Source organism: Cricetulus griseus (genome assembly GCF_003668045.3).
Source record: "Cricetulus griseus strain 17A/GY chromosome 1 unlocalized genomic scaffold, alternate assembly CriGri-PICRH-1.0 chr1_0, whole genome shotgun sequence".
NCBI lineage: Eukaryota > Metazoa > Chordata > Mammalia > Rodentia > Cricetidae > Cricetulus > Cricetulus griseus.
Window position 1 is genome coordinate 143451181 of NW_023276806.1, and position 22590 is coordinate 143473770.

The window sequence follows — 22590 nt, forward strand, 5'->3', positions numbered from 1 at the left end:
TGAAAAATTCCTGTCACCTAGTAATAACATAACATGGTGGCCATCATAAAGTTGTAGCATGATGCATTTGTGGTAACACTGGTGTAAACAAGTCTACTTGATGTCAGCAGTAAAAAGATCACAATAATATTTTCACATAACAATAGCAAACTACATTCCTGGGTCATGTGGGTGCTACACTAGACTTTCGTCATTTTTATAGAATGTACAACTTATATCATGAAAATATAGCTAACTGTAGAACAGCTCCATTCCAGGGGACTTTGTCTTCAAGAGAAGACAGTTCCATGTGTGTGGCTGCCTGGTAAAGCCTCCCTGCAGAGCAAAAGGCACATTGGAGGATGGAGATATTTATGATCCAAACCCTAAGCCCATTAACACATTTGTGTTAACAAAAAATATACAAAGTAAAAATGCCTAAGAAATAATAGAAAATAGAAACAGGCTTATAGATTCAGGTTATAAGAAAACAAAACATGGCTGAAAGACAAATGAGAAAGTGTTCAACATCCTTAGTCATAAGGGAAATGATAATCAAAACAACTTTGAGATACCATCTTTCTCCTGTCAGAATGGCTTAAATCAAAAATACCAATGACAGTTTATGCTGGAGAGGATGTGGAGAAAGGGGAACACTCCTCCACTGCTGGTGGGAGTGCCAACTTGTACAACCACTGTGGAAATCAGTATGGCGACTCCTCAAGAAAATGGGAATGAGTCTACCACAAGATCCAGCAATTCCACTCCTAGGCATATACCCAAAAGAAGCACATTCATATAACAAGGACATATGTTCAACCATGTTCATAGCAGCATTATTTGTAATAGCCAGAAACTGGAAGCAACCTAGATGCCCCTCAACCGAAGAATGGATAGAGAAATGTGGTACATTTACACAATGGAGTACTACTCAGCAGAAAAAAAAAAAAAACAATGGAATCTTGAAATTTGCAGGAAAATGGATGGAACTCGAAGAAACCATTCTGAGCGAGGTAACCCAATCACAAAAAGACAAACATGATATGTACTCACTCATATGTGGACCTGCTTTATGATACATAGTAGTGACCATGCTTTATCAGAGCTGTTTTTAATGATGTTGCTCAGAATGGTTTCCTCCCAGATGATGACTGAGAAACTAATTAAAAAAAAAATGGTGCCAAGTACCACAAGAGTAACAGAACTGTGCTGTTTTCTTGGATTCTGTTTTTTACTTTGTTGTTGTTGTTGTTTTGTTTTTGTTTTTTTAAAATGGAGTGTGCTGGGTGTCTCTACCATTTTGTTCAAAGGACTGCAGAACCTGGAAAAGCTGTTGCTGCTATTGATGCATAACATATTGCCATTATTGATATATATATATATATATATATATATATATATATATATATATACATATATATATATATATATATATATATATTAGCTAATTGAAACTCAAATATGTGATGAATCCAAGGTGTTTCAGTGAGTGCTCACCTGTGCATGCAAATCTGATTTCATCTTTGTGTAAGTAGTAAAGTTATATGCTTGCCAAAAAAAAAATTAGTGACACACTGGAAGACAAATGTCACACAATTTTCAATTTTATGTGTAACCTAGAAATGATGAACTTATGGGAACAGAGAGCAGAATTGTGGCTATTAGGCTTCATTGTGGGTCTTTTAACAATGGGGAAACGATTGGTTTAAGGATATAAAACTGCAGTTGGACAAGAGGCATGGACTCTGTGAAGTCTTGAGGTCTACTGAGAGCATGATAAATATGGTTGATAACAATATGCTATATTTTAAAAGTTGTGAGATAGTATACTTTAAGTGTTCTCAAAACAAAAATGATGAATATGTGTGATATAACATGTTAATTGGTTTAATTTAGCCATGCCATTGTGAACATATTGTATTCTGTATCATAATTGTGCATGACTTTATTTATGAACTAAATAAATTATGGAGAAAAAAAGAAAGAAAACAGAACATGATACAGCTCCACAGTATATCCATGTCATAAGCTATGTGTTCATTACAAAGTTAAATGCTTAAAAAATTAAAGTATTTAAAGTGAACTAAAGTAAGTTTATTACTGATGAAAAGAACTTTGTATGAATATAATATAGTTTAAGTATATAGTGTGTATAAAATCTATACTGGAGTACAGTAATGCCCAAGCCTAACATTTAGTGACTACTGATTCATATATAAATTACGTAATTAGTACCCTACATAAGGGTACAATTTTTATGTTACACTACATTTAAATGAACACTTAATACTTACTAGTATGTTGAAGATGGCATTGAGTATATACTGTTATACAAATCTACAACCAAGGATCAAAAGGTTATCTAACATTGTCAAGATGCTTAGTCAACCATCCATCCAAGTTTGTGGAACCGAACTGTATGTACAACACTCTCACAAAGATGAACTCCCTTAACTATGCACTCCTCAATTCTTCCCTTCCTTAGGGTCCTCCCTTTGTGTGTCACACAAAATCACCCAACTACAATTTAATTCTAGTACAATAACCTCACCCCTTATCCAAATCCCATTTAAAATGTTAACAAAAGCACAAAGATTAAAATCAGAAAAATTTGCTTTGTCCTAAATAAAAATATTTCGATATGAAGCAGACAGAATTGAACTAGTGGAGATGCAGTTTGAATAAAGAATAATTCAATTCAGTATTAGATACAGGAGAGATTTATGTGTGTCTGTTTGTATCTGTGTGTGTATACATTTGTATATGCATATGTATATATGTGTCCTGTGTGAGAGTGTACATGCCTGTATGAGAAGAAACCAGAGGAAGACATCAAGTGTCTTGCTGTCTCCACTTTATTCTCTTTAGACAGGGTCTCTCAGTGAACCCAGTGCTAGGTTGATGCCGGGAAGTTCAGTGCTTGAGTTATAGACACCCACACAGCCACTTCTGATGGAAACAGAATTTGGTCTTCATGTTTGCATATCAAAAGCTCTTAACCATCAAGCCATCTCTTCAACTTTGAGAGTATTGCTTAGGATTAGCCATCTCCGCCCAGTGTAATCTAGAGGAACTTGAAATTTAGATGCTGCAAACATAGTAAGGGAGCTGGATGTAGAGTAACTGTTCAGGATGTGCCCCACTTCCTCTGGTGACTGTATTTTCCATAAGAATAGAGAACTCAAAACAGCCCCCTGAATCAAGAAGGAAATTCACTCCTCCATGAATAGGCTGGTATGACAGAGGAAAGTAGAGAGAACTCATGTGTTACCTCCAAGTACATGGAGAAAAAGAAGCATGAAAGTCTGTCTCCCGGTCACACTTTCTTAAACTATTGCAGGAACCTTGGATTCAAGCATCTGGTCTTATGCACCCACTTTAAATGCTCATATGCTTGCATCATGTATGCTTACACATGATCATCTGTTTACCCACAGTCACTGTACCACAGTTACCTTCAGACCATCAGAAGAAAAGACACTTAAAGAGAATCACTCACTTAAGATACAAGAAGGTTAACAAAAAAAATAATAATTTTCAGAAAGGGATTAGCATTAATGCCAGGAATGAAAGAGAAGTTTTTCAATTCCCTAAAATTAATATCTTCAAATGAGTCATAAAGGCATTTTATCTATTAGAATATGACATAATATGGAAAGGGAGCAAAAAATAAGAAAGACACTCAATGTAATGGCTCATATCTGTGACCCCAGCACTAGAGAGAATGAGGCAAGAGCATTGCTGAAAGCTCAGGGTCAGCCTGGACTACATAATGAAATCCAGACTAGCCAGGGCTACAGAGTGAGAGCTCTGGCTCAATTTTTAAAACAGAAAGAAAATTTTTGAAAAGATAAGAAACATTTCTTGGGTGCTATGAATCTATAACAAAAACAGAAATCGAGAAAACTGCTTAATAATGATGCTCAAATTCATGTATAGCACAAAGATCATAGCATGACCTTATCTGAAAGGAAAGCCAAAGAAGATAAGGAGTTTAAAAGCAAGGGCTCCAAGCTAAAATGTCCGGTCTTTACTATACCCCATACCTTCTGACCTCCCTATTATACATTGTTACTTATTGTGATTCTCACTATGAAGCATCCATGTTGTTTCCACTACTTTGTCGACCTTCCCTTTGGTTATATGCAAATATCTATGTATCTTCTAGGACTTAATCAAGAAATGCTGTCTACTTTACACAACAGCATAGCTCCTCCTTACTCTATGTGTTTACCTTATACCACTATCTCCACTAAAGTATGTAGTATTTAATGCATGATATTGTAACTATTCATTTATAGATCTTTCTCTTTCTTCAAATATGTATCCTGAAGCCAAATGCCAAGTCTCAATTTGCTTTGCATTCTTATTGTGCAACATAGTCCCGGCCAACTGTTGAAGAAATTGTCAGTGGAGAGACACAAAATTAAAAGCATTTAAGATCATCGATTCTTGCTTTTCACTTGGTTCTCAGTTAAATGAGAATATCGTCATGTTTTACAATACTCTATTTCATCAGCCAACAAATGCAGACCAAGGTACAGAAAACACAAAAGGCTATCAACAAGGAAACCCAGTGCTGAAGGATTATATGAAGATCCCTGATAATTATGCTTAGTTCTAGAAATCAAATGTCAAAGAGAAATCACGTAAGACAGATGAATCAGAGGTTCATTAAATCAATGCTATCCAAAAATAATGAAAAAGCATGTTTAAAACAGAACATTAAATTTAAAAACATAAAAATCTGATAATGTGTACATTGCAACTAAAATGTTAGTAGTATATAGAAAATTTAGAAAAATTAATTAAACCCAACCCTGTTTTTACATAAAGACTAATCAATTTAATGTCTTTGAAGTCTAATATATTAAAATTAAATTTTATGTCATTAATTTGTTTGAATTGTATCTCTCTACATAGCAAGGTACAATATATGCCATTTTGAGACTAAAGATGAATACCAATATTTATCATTCATAGTATAAATGCAACAATTCAACCTTGCTGCATCTGCTGGTCACATGACAGGACTGTGACAGATTCATTCTGATCTCATCATACAATTCTAATAGGTATAGGACACATCAAAGCGTACTGTTACTTCAGACTCAATTTTATAGACAAGAAAAGGTTGTAGCTATATTCTGCCTGTTTTCTACTTAATCTACCTGAAAGAGTGGTTCTATGGCAGATATTCTCACATCTTTTGCTATTGCTCTGTCATTTCTCTCTGCAAGATGCCTGAATAATGGACAACTTAAGAGCAAGTTAAACCATAGTAACTGTGTTGTTATTTTTCCTTAAATACTAGTTTTACGAATCTTATCCAAAATTAAAAACATCAGTAGAAAACAACAAAGTTTATTCACCCCATGATTGCTACTATGGCATCAATATAATAATTGTACAATATTCTCTTTTAGTAAATAGTATTTTATAATAAATCCATAAACTCAAAACTACTAAAATAAACAACTGATATCTGAATTTCGGCTGTATACTTAAGAACTCCGGCATGAACTTTGATATACATCCTACAAAAACACTCAAATACTCAATTATTTGACCAAAGCTGTTTTGTATGAACATAATTCATTATCATGTAGTCTTAAATTTAAACATATTATTTGAGTGTGTGGATAATCTTTAAAATGATTCTGTTTTATTAAAAAAGTAGTGTATTTTCTATTTACTAAATATTTGAACATGTTTCAACTGAAATATATTTATATTATTTTCCCTCCCTTGATTCCCTAAGTATTTTTTAATCTAGACGAAACATTTATAAAAATAAAAATATGTGTGCCAAATGTTGTTGTTTTTTTGTCTCTAAGCCTCTTTCTGGAGAGGCAACTAAAGGGAAGCATTTTCTACTGCTACTAAATCACTAGGTATCTATTAAGAAAGATTGTCTTGGGCCAGGTGTGGTGGCATGTCCCTCATGTCTAGTACTTGGAATATTTGGATGGTGGAGAAAGGATGATTAGGAGTTCAAGATCATCTGAACTACATAATAAATTCAAGACCAGCATGAACTACATGATACCTGATCTCAAAAAAAAAAAAAAAAAAAAAACAAAGAACCGCCCCAATAGACTGTTTTAGCATTTGTTTCAGTGTTTTTTTAAAGATGTTAACAATACAATTGTCTGGTTAAACAAAATCTAAATATTTAGTTAGATGCATGAAGAATGACAGTACATTCTGACAACACACAAACATAGACCTTCACACACAAGAACATGAAGAATAAATTAGATACCCCTGAGGTTTCTTCATGGGATTTTCTGAACCCACTGGGCTCTAATGATTATCATATTGGAAGATTTCCTTATCATTGTCAAGTTTCAGGAGAGAGCCGGTAACTGCTAGAGCAGTCTTGAAGGTCTCTTAGCTTCATATGAACAGTAGCATTTTTCCCAGAGTTTTTCTGCACTGATTCCTATAAAATGAATTCTGTCAGACACTCACAAAATTAGAGTTTGATTGCTTTACAATCAAACTATAGGCCTTCAACTAACTGACCATCATGAAATGGTTCAGGAAAAAATGCATTTTATTTTACTGATCTCACAATAATGTCCACCTTCAAATGTAGAGTTCCACTAGCCTTAAATACATTATATCTTTCCTATTCACTAGCTATCCCAGTATAAACATGTAATCCTGGTTAACTACATTTGAAAAGACTACCCTTTACAAAATATGTTATCCATCACCCATGAGTTGAACAAGGATCACATTTATAAAAGAAAAAAAAAAAACCTCAAAGAAAATCTAAGAAGAGTTGAACAGACACCAAGGAGTCAAGCTTTCAGAGTCTGAGGATGAAAAGGAGGTCTGTGTGTCAGGTTAACCCTGAGGCTTTAAAGGCAGTGCAAAGATAGAAGGTGGGACTGAGGAAGGCAGACTGAAGAAGGCAGCACTGCAAGGATACATCTAAGGTTGATGGTCCCTACGGAAGTGGCAGTTGCCTGATATTTGCTCAACAAACACAGATTGATCACTTTAGGCAGAGATTAACATTACTCATCCTAACATACTTGCTGCTTCTCAGTGGCTAAATGTGAGCCAATGTGAAGCACAGGATTGACCGAGCAACCAAGGTTGAATAGAAAAGAACACTAACCCAGAAGTCAGATGATCTTAAGTCTAGCCCTTCAATTATCACTAACTAGTCATCGGCAGAACTTGTCAGTTGTCTCTTCAAAGTGAGGAAGTTGGGACAGATAACTGAGTTTTCTTCCAAATCTAATCCTGAGGAACATTGAAAGTCTACTGCATTTCTCAGGCATAAGTCCTATGGAAACAGTTTCTATTTGGGAGGTGTGTGTGTGTGTGTGTGTGTGTGTGGTGTGTTTGTAAATATATATGTCTTTTTGGGACATCTGATATACATATATATATATATATATATATATATATATATATGTATCAAATGTAAACTATTTGGAATATATGTATATATACATATATATTACATATTTGGGATATATATCTGCATAGATATATATATAGATATATCAAATGCCTAATGTATTCTTGAAACTTAAAAACACATTCCTACAAATCTCCTCCATCTCCTTTCCATATAAAATTACATAAACTTGTTCCTCCACAGTGTATCTATCATCTTTTTCTAGATGTAAACACGTGTATTCTGCAATAGACTATGTTCTCAAAAGAAAACTGCAGAGCCCTATATAATAAACATACATATCATTTTGAAAGTCTTCATAAATGAACACATTAAATCTTAGCTTTCAAGTGTGCCAGACAGCACACTGTTCTCCACACTCACTCTGATAAACGAGGTTATGAAGGAGATGAAAACTGGAGAATTTCTGACAGTTTTGTAAACATTTAAATGTGTTAGACACATTTCACAAACCTCACATGAATAAGACTCTCCCCGCTGTATAAAATATGGGAAAGAGAAAAGGATGGTGTCTTTGCCAAGGCACTTTTCAAATGGAAATAAAATTGAGATTATCTAATCAGTTACCCTTGTGGGTGGATGGAGCTACACCTGCACTGAATCTGAGACCTAGGAAATGACTGAGCAGATCATCTTTATGGCTTTCATGACAGAGCCACAGCAAAAATGATTTCCTGAGATCAATATGTGGTTAAGAGAAAGCTGTTTTCAATGGAAACAGGAAGCTAGGAGCTAACCTGTTTCTATGGTAACCAGAGCAGCAGCTACCCAACAGCTGTAAGGGGAGAGGGAAAAAAAGGGGCAGAAAGTTACAAATGAAAAAAATCAATTCTGGTTTACCTTATTGGTGTGACAGTTCTCGGAGTGCAGTCAGAATGGGTACAGACATGCTGTTCCTACCCAGGATCTTTAGCAAAAATTACCCTACAAACATCTAAACCTTAGAGACGAAAAGATGTTTGGGTACTATCTTGGTCCAATACGTCATCTTCAGTTTTATTTATTATTTAATTATTGGAGTAAGGCATGGGAGGATGGACTGACCTCAACTTGTGTTGACAATCATTATAAGAGCAAAGTTCTTATGGCTCCTGATAGAGATTTCTTTTCCAGATATATATATATATATATATATATATATATATATATATATATATATCTTCTACCTCTTATCCCCTCCAAACCCACACACTATTCACTTTCTGTGAAAATATGGACTACATAGAATTAAAATTGCCACCCTTCAGTCTGTGGACCAAGGAACAAACCATGTTATTTTATCATAAAACACTGTCTGAAGTGTTCTAAAAGAAAAGCCCTTAAAACTTCAAGCAGAATTGAATTGTGTTTCTATAATATATTCATGGTTATTGTTTAGAATATTTGCCACTCTATATTTCCTTCTGGAGACATGCATTTATCTTTAATGCCTTTGCTATTTCATTTAGACATATCTTAAATGTTGCCATAATAAAAAAAGGATATATGACCTAGAAGTTCAAAACATATAAAACTTGAAAAATACATTTACTTTATTTGTGATAGTAAAAATAAATCATGGTGATTTAGATATTCAAATGGGAAAATTTGATCTTTCATTTTCACACAAGCTTGAACATTTCCTTATTTTTATTTACTTTGCATGTAATCTCTTGACAGGAAGAAACACTTTTTTGTCTCTCATTTAATTATTTAAACTTGAGCCTACAAATGGGCTGTTTAAGATATACATGAAAATCACACAATATGTCCAATTCCATTCATCTTTGGTACAAGTGGTACCCAGCAATGAAACAACTCTCTTAGTGTGTGATCATATATCTACCAAAAATACAACAGAACTAATAAGTGGCTTGGTTCCTTTACTTATATATTGAGACTCAGGTACTCTGGTCCTGATTAATCATCACAATACATTAGGCTAATTAGAATTGTATTATTTATTAATTGTATTGCTAGTGTTCAGGAAAAGGTCAAAAGATGCTTAGATTGAAAATGTAAACAATCAGACATCGCAACATCTTTTCAAGGACATAAACTTGGATTTGCGTTGTCCTACAGTTGGCCATGATTCAAAATTAATAGAGAAAAAAATGAAGAAACTTAGCCACATTCTAATGGTTCACTTGTTTGATACAAATACAATCTTCATTATACTGGGGAAGGGTTATAAGTTATTCTGAAATCAAAAAACCAAGATTAAAAGAGCTCTCATATTAAATCGCCAAGACCAAACTAATTAATTGACCTATCCAAATGTGCCAGTGTTGGTCAACTATTTTTGAAGCCAAATGAAAGATACTGAAGCTTTTTTAAAGGTATAAGTAGCAGCTAGATGATAAAAATCTTAATTGTCATATTAAGTAGCATAACTTTTATTCTGAAATTCATAGTGCCAGCTAAATATTTTTAACTAAGGGAAATCATTGTGACAAAAACACACCCAAGATGAATTGAGGAAGATGAAGATAGCGACACAGGCTAAATTCTGGCAACATGAGCTGTCATTGTAATTTGAATGGTAGATAGAAGAGAATGTAAAGTCAAACAGGCTCTCTGGGGTGAAAAATATGTAATATTATTGGTATTATAACAACAGCTAGAATATAGTTCTTAAAATCAAGCAATTGGAGAAAGGTGAGCTATTTATTTGTTTATTTACTTAAGGAAAACACTTCGGGGTCTCTGACTGAAACGCTTTCCTGTCTTGCTAGTTTTTCTAATTCAGATAATGTCTTTGGGAAATGTTTTACTATAAACGAAATAATTAACTTTTTGAGAACAAAGAGACATAGATTTTAGTCTAGAACAATTAAATAATAAATACAACCTGGAGAAACAAGCTTTCTAAAAGAAATTCATATCTGGCTACCATCATTTGTGATCAAGCTATATATGACCATTCAAAAAAAATCCTTTTTGAACCAAGCTGTGAAAAGTGAAAAATCTATCTGGTAATTAGAGACACTCATAAGTCACCACAAAGGGGTCACACTCTCAAAAAGAAGTGAGGTCAGTCACCTCTCTTGATCCACAAAGTAAAAAGTGGAAGAACAGAGATCAACATAATCCCCCCTCTGCACTTTAGAATTGTAAACATGCCTTTGATATGTTTCATATTCCTGGCCATTTATCCTTAGAGTAATAGTAACTAGAAAATAATCTAGGAGATCTACCAGGACATGTATGTTTCCTGTGTCCTCTTATACTGCATCTTAAATACTCTAAACTGTAAATGTTGAGTTGGAAGCATACAGTACATAATGCTTTCACAAATGCATCCCTCCCTGCTCTTCATTATTTGCAAATATTGTCAATATCATCAACAGAACCATCTCTCCTCTCTTTCCTGATCAGTTTTCTGCAACAGATTCCCATGACGGCTTATATCAGCATTTTTATACATTTCTTATTGAGAAAAAGGACTCATATGTATGACAGAGTAACTTATTGGCCAAAATCTCTCAAATATCTATTTATATCATAAATTAAAATTCTATGCCATCCAACAAAAGGCAAAATTACAGTGTCATAGAAGTCAATTACTATTTCCTATAGCTAGTGTTTTAGTGTGACAGTGTAGGTCATAAAAAGTACAAATAAAGCAGAACTATTTTAAAATTGCACCAATCTCCTTGATATTGGAATATTATAAAGCAAATAAAGGAATTAGTATAAAAGTTGAAAAAGAAGTTCAGTTAAAATTATTCATCTACACATTTCAATAAAAATATGAGCTAATGTGAAGGTGGAAAGTTTATAAAAACACTTAAGTTTATTAAGAATGAGATTGTGACATAAAACCACAGCTGATGCAAACCACTTGATAATCATTTTATGGTTCCTGGAATCACAGCACTTGAGCACTGTTTTACCCTGTTGCTTGCTCAGTGTTATTCTACATGAAGAAATTGTTTGATATTATTAGCTCAGGCTCAAATATTAATTCACTTATGAATTAATGTATGCCTTCTGATCTAGGTAACCCTTAGTGATCCGAAGAGGTGCATTCCTGAATTCAAAGTCTGGAAAGAAAAGCAATATATCGGACACTGACTGGCCAATAACAGGCAGAAGGTTGCAGCAGGATTCATGAAAGAAGCAAAGCTCTCACATATTTTTATTCTGTTATTGACTGGTGCCATGTAAAATTTATACCAGCCATAGCCCTAAAATGTATGGATTTTAAAATGTCAAAAATGACCCTTCCAGATGGGAACCCTAATTAAAGTCTTGGGCAGCATTGCATCACAAGAGCAATAGGACATGCAGAAATGCCATAGTCTAGTCAGTTACAATCAGAGGTTTTTGTGGAAAGGGGCTGGGAGAATGTCATGACACCACTAGAATAATTTTGGTTCAGCTAACAATTTGACGTATGACCTTGGCCATTTATTAACATCTGGGTCTTCATTTTTCTCATCTCATTTAGAACGGAGAAGGTCTTTTCTAGGTGACTTCTAAAACAAATTTTAGGCCAGTGACTGTCAGCTGATGTTCTTACCTGCTCCTGACCTTGTGCTAATCTCTTTATTCTTTCTTCATCTGCAGATACAAGTCAAATCTTCCATATAATTACAACAAAATCTAAGTGACTGTCAAGTCAATGAACTACCCTTTGGCTAATAATCAATAGTATCAAATTTCATAGTAACAATAAAAGTTGGGCATTAAACTTTTAGTTATAAGGACCTGGCTTACAATAAAATACAAGACAAGCTGAAGATATCATGCTATGTTATCAGTAAGAAAGGTAATAAAGCATCCATCTATTTTATTATACACAAACTGAGGAAAATGGTCACATGATGAGCCTGAAAACAAAATCAAATTATCTCCTTAACCACCCAGGAGGAAGAGCACAGTGGCACTTAGCTGAAAGATATAGATATAGATATAGAGATAGAGATAGAGATAGAGATAGAGATAGAGATAGAGATAGAGATAGAGATAGAGATAGAGAGATAGAGAGAGAGAGAAAGAAAGAGAAAGAGAAAGAGAGAGTAACAATCATGAGTCTATTGATATCAATCATACTTTTTTTTTCAAGATATAGGGCTTCTCTGTGTAGCCCTGGACTAGCTCTGTATACCAGACAGGCCTTGAACTCATTGATCTGCCTGCCTCTGTCTCCCAAGTAGTGAACTTGAAGTCATACACCACCATGCACATCTACCAATAACCATTTTTAACATGCAAACTCTTCTTGTAACTAAGGGATAATTTTAAAAGCAAAATTAGTTAATGTTAATGTTTGAATATAGAAGTGTAGGGCTTTTATTCCTGGCTTCAAAGACCAGGCCCAAGAGATCATCACTATTTGACATTGACTCTTTTGTGTTCTACTTCTGCCTGAAAACAAAACAGATGTGTACACTTCTGAGGTAGTGTCAGAAGCATATCTCCCTGAGAAGATAGCAGTGCAATAACTAAGATGCAGGGTTTTCTTTTGTGCAAAGAAAATTGGTCAAGAAAATAGAGCCAAACTTAGTCAGGGAGAATTACCATCCTGAAGGGGTCAGGGTCTTTTCTGGGTAGCAAAAACAACACATATGTAGTTGCAAAGATTGACTAAATTCAGTGTTCTGTCCTCATACATAATTAAAACTAATTCATACACTGTATTATTTTTGGTTATTTGTATTTCTATTTTTCTTTTAAACTGGAGACACCATAATTGGTGATGTCTCTAATTACTTCAAGAGATTCTGGGAAGTTAACTGGGAAAGACAGGAGTAAATTTAATCACACAGTTAAATGAGAAACCAAAAAGAAACATTAAGGGTTAAAGTATAGTATAACATGTCAGGGAAAGTTTTCAACAACCAGAGCTACTCGGTTATAAAAGACAGGTCAAGGAGATGATAGATTCACAGTCAACCTGAAAGAACACTGATACACCTAAGAAGAAGGGTACCCAACTGGAGAATTGACCCCGGGGGCAGGCAGGACCATCAGGAGCAGCAACTGGCAACAACATGGTCTTCTCCCTTGGGAAGAAAGAGGACAGAAGCAACCTCCTCTCAAAATGATCCTCCCTGCATACCCTGGCTCCACCCAGTCACACAGACAGATTCTCTTTCCTCTCTCTCTGTCCTCAGATTAGATCCTTACTGTAACTACTGCCCTGGTGAGTCAGATCTGAGAGTCAGGCCTCGTTGAAAATGTCACATCAGGATGGGCAACAGACCCCGAAACACATCCTAGCTAAAGGAAAAAGTTGGAACAAGAAAAGTTAAGGAAAAAGCTGAGGTGAGCATAGCAACAGCATCAAGACACAGCCGGTCCCACCTGCTAAAGTAAATCTATTTGAGTGGGAGGTCGGTGGAGTGACTGTCACGGGGGGTGGAAAGAAAGGTGGGACAAGGGTCACTGGGTTTTCCCTACCCTACATGAAACCCCTTGAAAACCATCTCTACTGAGCTCCTGTCTTCCTCTTCATCTCAGGGGCTGTTGGAGGAAAGAACCAAAGTTTCAAGGAGAGTTGGAAGAGTTGAAGCCACAGGGAACAGTGCTAGGTTCAGGTCTTACCCTGGCGGCTCTGGATGAGTAGGGGTCTTCAAAGAGGGCCCACATGCGGGGCTGCAGCCTCCTCCAGCGGCCAGACTTGCCATCGGGTCCTCCCAGCCCGGCAGCATCCTCGATGCCCAGCCTCTTGGCCGCTAGGTCCTCATCGTCACCAGGGTCGCCCCCGATGAGGTCAGGCGTCTCGAAGATGTCCAGTGCCTCCTCCGCGTCACGGTGCTGCCTGTAGGTCATCCAGCAACAGGGCTCCACGTCGGTCTCGTCGATGCCCCAGAAGGCCAGCTCTTCCTCGAAGAGCGGCCCGCACACGTCGGCGGGGCAGTGCAGCTTGCCCGTGCGGTAGTAGTTGAGCACATAGGCAAAGACGCCTGGGTGGCGATCGAAGAAGAATTCGCGACCTCCCCCAGGGTGGTCGCTGCCATTGCCACCGTGGGAACTGCAGTTGCCCGCGCCGCCCTCGAAGCAGCTGCTGGGGACAGGGGACAAGGGAGGCGGTCGCGGCGGCGGAGAGAGCGGAGGGGGCAGCGGCTGCAGCTTGTCACCCGCGGCGGTCAGGCAGTCGCCCTGAGGTTCGGAGGAAGCGAGGAGGGCCAGGCGAGTTCCAGGAAGGGTCTTGAGGGTGCTGCGATAGGTTTCGTGCCGGGTACCGCCGACATTGAGGATTACCCTCTCGTTGTTCTCGATCTTGCCCATCTCTGTGGCTCAGACATGACTGGGGAAGGCGAACACAGCATCAAGTTAAAGCTCTCGTGGGTCATATACTCACCATGACCCCACCTACCCCCGCCTCAACCCAAGGGTGCCAAGATGCCTAGCTGGCAAGTGGGAAGGGCCCTCCCAGTAGGAGCCTGGTGTTCAGTTCTGTCCCCGCCTCTTGCATCATGACTGGCCCAGGTTCCCAAAGAACGAAGAACAGTGGAGTGTTCCTTGACCTTCCAGGAAACCTTTTCTCTTGCAGCACAAAGTCTTCTCCTTCCTTTTTGCCCTCCAGCAAGTTTCTCCTCGATCCCTGTCACATCACGCCTGCTTTGAGTCCCTAAGACCCTCTTTTCTTCCCCAACCCCGCCACTGCTCAGTCGTCAGCCCTTTTTCTCCACCAGCCTTTGCTCCAGTCTCTTCCTCTCCTTAGATGAGCCCCCTTCCCCACTATCCCATATCTCTCTCAGCCCCTCTCCTGGTCTTAGTGTAATTCCCCATCAGGGAGTTACGTTCCTTCGCTAAAGCAACTTAGCAGTGCTGAGCGGGACCCTCGGGTGCCCCAGCTGCCTGCATACCCTTGACCAACCCTGGACAGCTCTCTGATCATCAGCGCTAGGGGAGTACCCTCTCTCTGCTCTCTCTGTTCTCGGTTCACTCCCCTGCCCCTCACCTACCAGGCAGAAAAACTGGAGACAGAAGTCACAACAACAACAACACACGTCCCTGCTGCTTGCTGCCTTTCACCAAGGAGACCTCTGACTAATTTCCTCATCCAATTTCCTTTCCACATTACTGTTATCGTTGTTGCTAATGTTATTAGTACTTGGAAAAGGAAACGACTAACTAGGATCCATCTTTGAGGACAAAAGTGAGCAATCTATCCCACCCCTCCCCCCTTCCGAAGAAAAACAAACATCTTGGGTTTGGAGAGCCAGGGGGTTGCTTTCGAGGAGGGGTGAAGCCCAGGAGAAACCGCAGGAGGCACACCCCCTGGCTCCCTGAGCTGGAAGACCGGCAGTTTCCAGTCTCTCCCTAGGGCTTTTCGCATCCACATTCTTACAGCTAAGCGGTGGGGGGGGGGGGGGTGATGCCCGCCTGCACCGCCCTTCATTTCTCCCCCTCCTGGTCCCCCGGATACCTTAAGGAGACAGGGAGAAAAGTGGATCTTCTTGGGTCTCCGAGTGAATGAGGTTTTCCCTGCAGCCGGACGGAGTCTCTGCGGCCAGCTGAGCCGCCCTTCTCAAAGGAGAAACTACTTGTTGGCGTTTTTGGGGTTCAGGTGGTTGAGCCGCTTCTCGGGTGCTGAGGTCGAGGAGAAAGTCCCCGCCCGCCGCCCGCTGCGCTCCCCGCCTTCACGCTGCTGAGATCTGCCGGCTCTCCCATAGCCACCCTCCGCGCCCAGAGTCACCATCGTGTGGGGCTGGGCGAACCATGGAGCTCGGGGCGGGTCCAGCTGGCGCAGCCCGACCCCGCCGCAGACCTTCAGCCCAGCTGGCTGTGCCTGGAGAGGAGACTAACCGGAGGACGGGGGGTGGGGGGGACGACTGGGGGAGCTCACCCAGTTGAAAGTGAAGGCGACCAGCTTAGATTTGGATCTACAGATTTGGTCCTCCCCCCACCCCCGCCCGAAAGCAGCCTCTGCTAGAGCTGTTCCTTCAGTACCACTCGCCTGAGCACACAGCTACACAGTGGGTGGGTGGGTCTGGGGAATCTAGGATGAACAGCTCCATCCTCGCCCTCTCTGGAGCTTCTGCCTGCACTCATTAGACACCATTCTCCACACCCGGTCACCCCACTGCCCCACCACTCCCAACAAGTGAGAGAGAATCTAAAGCCAATTGCATCTTTCCCTTAATGACAGCTGGCAGGAGGGGTCTGCTTACAGGTGACAGTGGAAAAGGAGATTCACTTTCTCTCTTCACTCAAATGTAGGTCTCCAGTCACCACATCACGGTTATATAAAACAAAACAAGTTTTAAAAGTTGATCCCGGGGAAAGAATGCTCCAGAAAGTACAACTTCAGCTTCCTTTGTCTGAAATAACTAAGCAAGAAGCAACACTCTCATCAGCCACATCCTGCTTAAAGCAACTATCTGTTGGGCCTTGTTAGTTGCTAGTCCTGACACAACTAAGCATTATAGACTTCAGGGATTACCCAGAATACCAAAACTGTGGTATTGTCCCACAGTTTCAGAATTCAATGTTGGTCCTTCTGCAGGCCCTGAGGATAAAGTATAATCTGGTCAGCTCTCAACTTAAAGATGACTGTCTTCTCCCTACATCTCTTCACATCACTGTCTTCCTGTGAGCATGTTGTCTCTGTACCCAAATTCTCACTTTTCATGAAGATATCAACACACTACTTGGAAACCCATGATAATGGTCTCATTTTTTACTTGATCGCCTCTAAAACGACCCAGTCTTTTTATAAATAAAATCACACTCTAAGTAGTAGACATTACGACTCAATAGATAGTCCTGGAGAAAGCATGATACAACTCATACTAATCACATCACCAAAATGAGTATGTCCTCTGTGTGTATTTATGTATACATTTCAAGGAGAGACAGAGAGGGTAGGTGGAATAGAGGAGGAGCCAGAGCCAGCTAAGAAGTGTACTATTCTACAATTCCATGGAAATTGTTAGGATCAATATCCAACAAGGAAGGGAAGTACCAGGGTATAAGTGGAAGAAGACATCTTTGAAAAACAAACATTGCCCTCCATGCTATCATTTGGTGACAAAGTTAGCTTCAGTAGTCAACTTTGCCATGCCCTGGAAGAGAGGAGCTCAATTGAGATATTACCAAATTGGCATGTGGGAATAACTATGGGACATTTTTGATTAACTATTGATGTGAAAAAAGTAAATTCCAATTGCTAGAAAAATTGCCAAGTTCTACCATCCAATCTATTCTTGTCATAATCTCTTCTTGTCTCTTCAATGTCAGAAGTCCAATACAGAAAATAAGAATAAGATGTTAGCTTAAATGTAAATGAACTATAATAATCATAGTAACACGAGCATTTCTAATAATAGATACTATTTACTGAGAGCATATTAACTGCAAAATTATTTACATAAGTTGTATCTTTTAGTTTTAATAAAAGAAATACTCATATTAAATACTAGTTCATATGACTATAGAAAGACAACTTTTATTTATTGGTGACAGAAATCACTAGTGAAAGATTTCAGTTTCATAATATCAATTTATTCTGGAGAAATATATGAGAGGACCAACAATTAAAGGGGAATGGTGAAAAGAACTTATAGGGAGGGAAATGAAGATGTAAATTCTGTTGCATCAAGTGGGTGCAAGTTTATATGAACTTTCCGGATATAATCCTACAGATAAGAGGGTTGTCCTTTGGAAGAAGTCAGAATTATCTTATGATTCAATAATTCAAAATTAGAAAATATGACAGAAAAATTTGACAACAAAATGTGGGAAAATAAAGGATGGGATGTTGAGGGAGAGCAGGTACACAAGCAATGTATGAAAGTCTGTTTTTGTTTCCTTTTCAGTATAAGAGCATCCTAATACAAACATCCAGGGTTCATTATATAAGAGAGAAGAGAACAGAAAACCCCTCCAGCCAGCTATCTCCACTGATCTTGCTGTAAAAATTCAGATAAAAGTGGAAAGACAGCAAAGCATTAAAAGATGATGAGCAAAACCAAGGAGGAAAAAAAACACCCAGCAGTTCCAGCTTTCTTTCTGACTGATGTGGAGCAAAGGTTGCAAAGACTATATGGACAGTACTGCTCACAGGGAAGCAAAGGAAATGTGATTCCCTTTGTGTTCTGAAATTAGCATCAGAAAAAGCTACAGAAAGCAAGCATTACATCATCACCAGAACTCTGGATCTCATGAAAATACATGGTGAGCCTGGTACACTGGTTCTTGTCTCTAATGCCAGCACCCAGGAGGTGGAGAACCCTGGATGATTTCATGTTCGAGGCTCCAGACTGACTCCACGATGAGACCTGTAATGATCTGGGCTAGAGAATGAGAACCTATTCAAAAAGAAAATAAAATGCCAGGTTGTACTTATAAAAGTTTAATATCTAAGGAAATTATAAGTCATTTAAAGTCTAACAATTTTTAAATGCTCACCCTTGCAATGTAACATATTCATAAAGAGTTCTTCTCCAGTGGATGAAAAATAACCACAATATCCCATCAGTCGCCTTTTGTGCAGGGACCCCAAACTACTCAGCTACTGCAGTCTGCATAAATACAAGGGAAGTAAAGCTCTCAAAGCCTGGTGAAAAATGTGCACTTTTTCTTCTCTTCTTTTTTTATATTTAATATCCAATTTATTTGATTAGATAAAAATAATATATTAATTGCATTTTATTTCCATTTCTGATAAAGTCTTTGTGTAAATCATCTTTTAATGACCTATTGTGTTAACTTAGTCCATTCTATACTACCTTAGTAGGGAATCACAGACAAATTTGTAGTATATAGAAACTGGTTTTTGGTTTTTTTTGTCTTTTTGCAGTTCAGGAGTCTAAGAAGTCCTGGAGGGTTCTAGACTACCATGTAGACCTTTTTACTGTGTTTTCACATAGAAGAGCAGAAGGGAGAAAGAACTCACTTCAGTGTCCTAAACACATTCAAAAGGGTCTTGCCTTCCAACACTGTCAAATGTGGGATCAAACTTTTCAATATACTTTGGGAATATGTAATCAGGCCATAAAATTTATGCACTTTGTTGCCATTCCTACCTAAAGTAGTCATTTATGTGGAATATGATGAGATAGACTTCAATAAGATAAATCCATGATTTTAGTATGTGGCAGTTTCATTTGTATGTAATGCACACTACAGTTCTTCTTGGGGACCAGGGATCTACATAAATATCCATCAAAGTAAAGCTATTTAGTCAATCTGAACTTAGCTACTTACTTAAAAAATTAATGTGCAAGTATTCTGAGGAAAGGCATGTTATGTTGAAAGAGAAAAAGATGTCCATGTATATAGGATGGTGTTCACAGATAAACACTTAAAAAGAGTTGAAAGTAGCTTCTTTTGATAGAAACCTGCATCACTGCATCACGGTCTTTCACACCAGCTATTCACTTAAAATAGATGAAAGTGGACTGTGGAGAATGCTCAGTCCTTAAAGTGCTCACCTCACTGCACAAGCATGAGCACTTGAATTTGAATTCCCATAGCTAATACAAAAAGCCTGGCATCACAGGACCAACATAAAAAGTCCGGCATTGTGGGGCATGCCTTGGAATCTCAGTGTTAAGCAGACAGAGACAGGACAATTCTTGTGGCTCATTCATCAACCAGTACAGCCAAGTGGTGAGATCCAGGCTCCATGAAACAAGTCTGTCTCACAAAATGAGGGGGAGAAGTAATTGAAGGAGATACCTGGTACCAGTTAGTGTCCTACACACACACACACACACACACACACACACAGAGAGAGAGAGAGAGAGAGAGAGAGAGAGAGAGACAGACAGACAGACAGACAGACAGACAGACAGAGAAAGAGAGAGAGATAGAGAGAGATGTAGGTGCAATAGATCATGATACCCTCTGTATAAGGATTAAATTATTGGCAGATATCAATAAAGTACGTTCTCATTGATTTTGTTCCTGCCTCTGTCATGGATGTTAAATAAGATGTGATTCAAGTATTTTCAGTATTTTCTTGTCTTCTACTCGTATTTCACTTATATAACTTTATTTGATTATACATCATTACTGATTCTCTTTCTAACATTTTCTTTAAAATCTCCCAGCCATGGGACATTACTGCACCTTCAAGTCTATTGGAAAAGGTTTAATTACATCCTTTGGAAAGCATTTTTTATATAATTTAGTTATTCTTTTACATTTTGTTTTAGATTCCAACCACAGTTCTCCCTCCCACACCTCCTCCCAACCCACCTCACCTCCCCCTGCCCCAGCCCACTCCCAGTCCACTCCTCCTCACAGAGAGGGGTCCCACAAGGAGTCAACAAAGCTTGGTACAATAGGTTGGGGCAGGGCCAAGGCCCTCTCCCATGTGTTAAGACTGAGCATGACATCCCACCATAGGGAATGGGCTTCAACAAGCTAGCTTATGTACCAGGTTTGTATAGTGGTCCTACTGCCAGGTGCCACTCAGCTAGTTCAGGCTTCACAACTATCTCCCATATACGGAGGGCCTAGTTTGGTCCTCTAGAGTCTCCACAGCTGATGGGGAATGTACTATGTATGTTTATCTTATTGATTATTAAATAAAATACTGTTTGGCCAATGAGACAGCAAGTTAGACAGGACTAGGAGTCAAAGAGGATTCTGGGAAATGTAGTAGAGAAGTGCTGATCCAGGCAGGAAGTGACATAGCAAGGAGATTCATATTTAAGTGAAGGAGAAACAGAAAGGACCCTCTTTTCCCCTCAGCTCCTGCTCCAGTGGCACAATGTGATCCACCGGCAAGGAGGAACGCCAATAAGGCGTCCGATAAGATAAGTCTTATAAAATATATAGTTTTATGATAGTTAAGACTGAACTAACAGATGAGAATCCTAGTCATTGGCCAAGCAGCATTGTACCTAATACAAGTTTCTGTGTATTTATTTGGGCCCTAACTCAGGCAGGTGGCTGGCGTAAAGCTCACACGTGGCGGTGGGGCTCAGGCGGCTTTTGGTGGAAAGATTTATCATAACACACAGCTGTTAGTCTAGAGTTCATGAGATTCCACAAACTTGGATCAGCAGTCTCTGTAGATCTCTCCATTCATGATCTTGACCGCCCTTGCTTGCAAAAGATTATATCATGAGATGCTGCTGTGGCTGATTTACTGTAAAACCTTATAAATTAGTGGCCTGAGCATCCTACATTCTAGACAAAGTTGGATTGAGTCTAAAGTTTATGAAATATGACAATGCATTAACTGAACATTCTGTCTGCAGTATATAGTATGAAGGAATGTCACCAGAAAAGAAGTAACTTTTATTAAGAGCAAACTAACTATGCCAAATATTATCATCTATCTTTGATCAATCAATTTGTATACATATACTATGTATATGTAATTATACATATATGCACATACAATTTTATTATACATTATGGTAAGTCTATCAAGTAACCAAGTAACCATTAAATAGTCATTTTTTCCTACTTGAAAACTGATTGTCAGGGTGATGAAGGGAAAAGTATTATTAATAATTATAGCAGTCAAAACTCACCTAAGCATTTAAGTGAAAATAAAATAACAAAAATATTCGGTTAAACTCAATCATTAAGCAGTCATTTCACTAGTGTGTTAGGAATGAAAAGTTGAGAGTGAATTTTTCAAATAGCTTTCTCAAGTTCACACAGTAAAAGCTGGTGTCATTCAAGGCCACCATTGTTTATTTCAATGTCCATATCCTGGTCAGAGAATAAATGATAGATTCACAGTTTGAACAGATGTATAACCTTGAAATGTAGAGGAATTAGTAGAAGACAATAGATATGACCAAAAAACCCACAAATCTTACTTGATATGTTCCAGTTTTTTTGTGAACTGAAAATTACTTCAAAAAATTGAAATAAATCAGAATTCTGTCTCTTTCTTATGTTTCAAAAACAGCAAATGATAAAAGCAGTGATTACAATAGGCAAGGAAAATGAGTTAAAAAAAAAAAGAAGTCTGCTTGGATTTGGTTTGTACTAAAGGAGGAGAACAGAAAACATGAGTCACAAACACTGCTCTGAAAAGGTTGGCAGTAATCAGGTTGGTTTTCTCAGGAAATAAAAATAAGGGCTCCAGGATAAGGAGCTGGAGGAGACTTACAATAAGATGAGAGCATGTCTAAGCACAGAACACCAGCTCAGCTTCAATATTTAGAAAGATATCTAGACAGGTGGAGGGAGAGTCAGGCTTCTGAAAAGGCACTTTTGCAGCTTTCAAATGGAATTGAGGGAAGTAAAAATAACATCAGGGC

At 38.4% G+C, this 22590-nt stretch overlaps 1 protein-coding gene across 5 annotated transcripts in view; it reads right to left on the bottom strand.

Annotated features, from left to right (window-relative positions):
- Positions 1-14638, bottom strand: part of Kcnc2 (potassium voltage-gated channel subfamily C member 2) — a 180175-nt gene extending 165537 nt beyond the window's left edge. For all 5 annotated transcript variants that reach the window (XM_035451539.1, XM_035451537.1, XM_035451538.1 and 2 more), the window contains exon 1: positions 13952-14638. In XM_035451539.1, the coding sequence (XP_035307430.1) occupies positions 13952-14638 (687 nt within the window). The remainder of the gene's footprint in view (positions 1-13951) is intronic.
- Positions 14639-22590: the final 7952 nt, after the last annotated feature.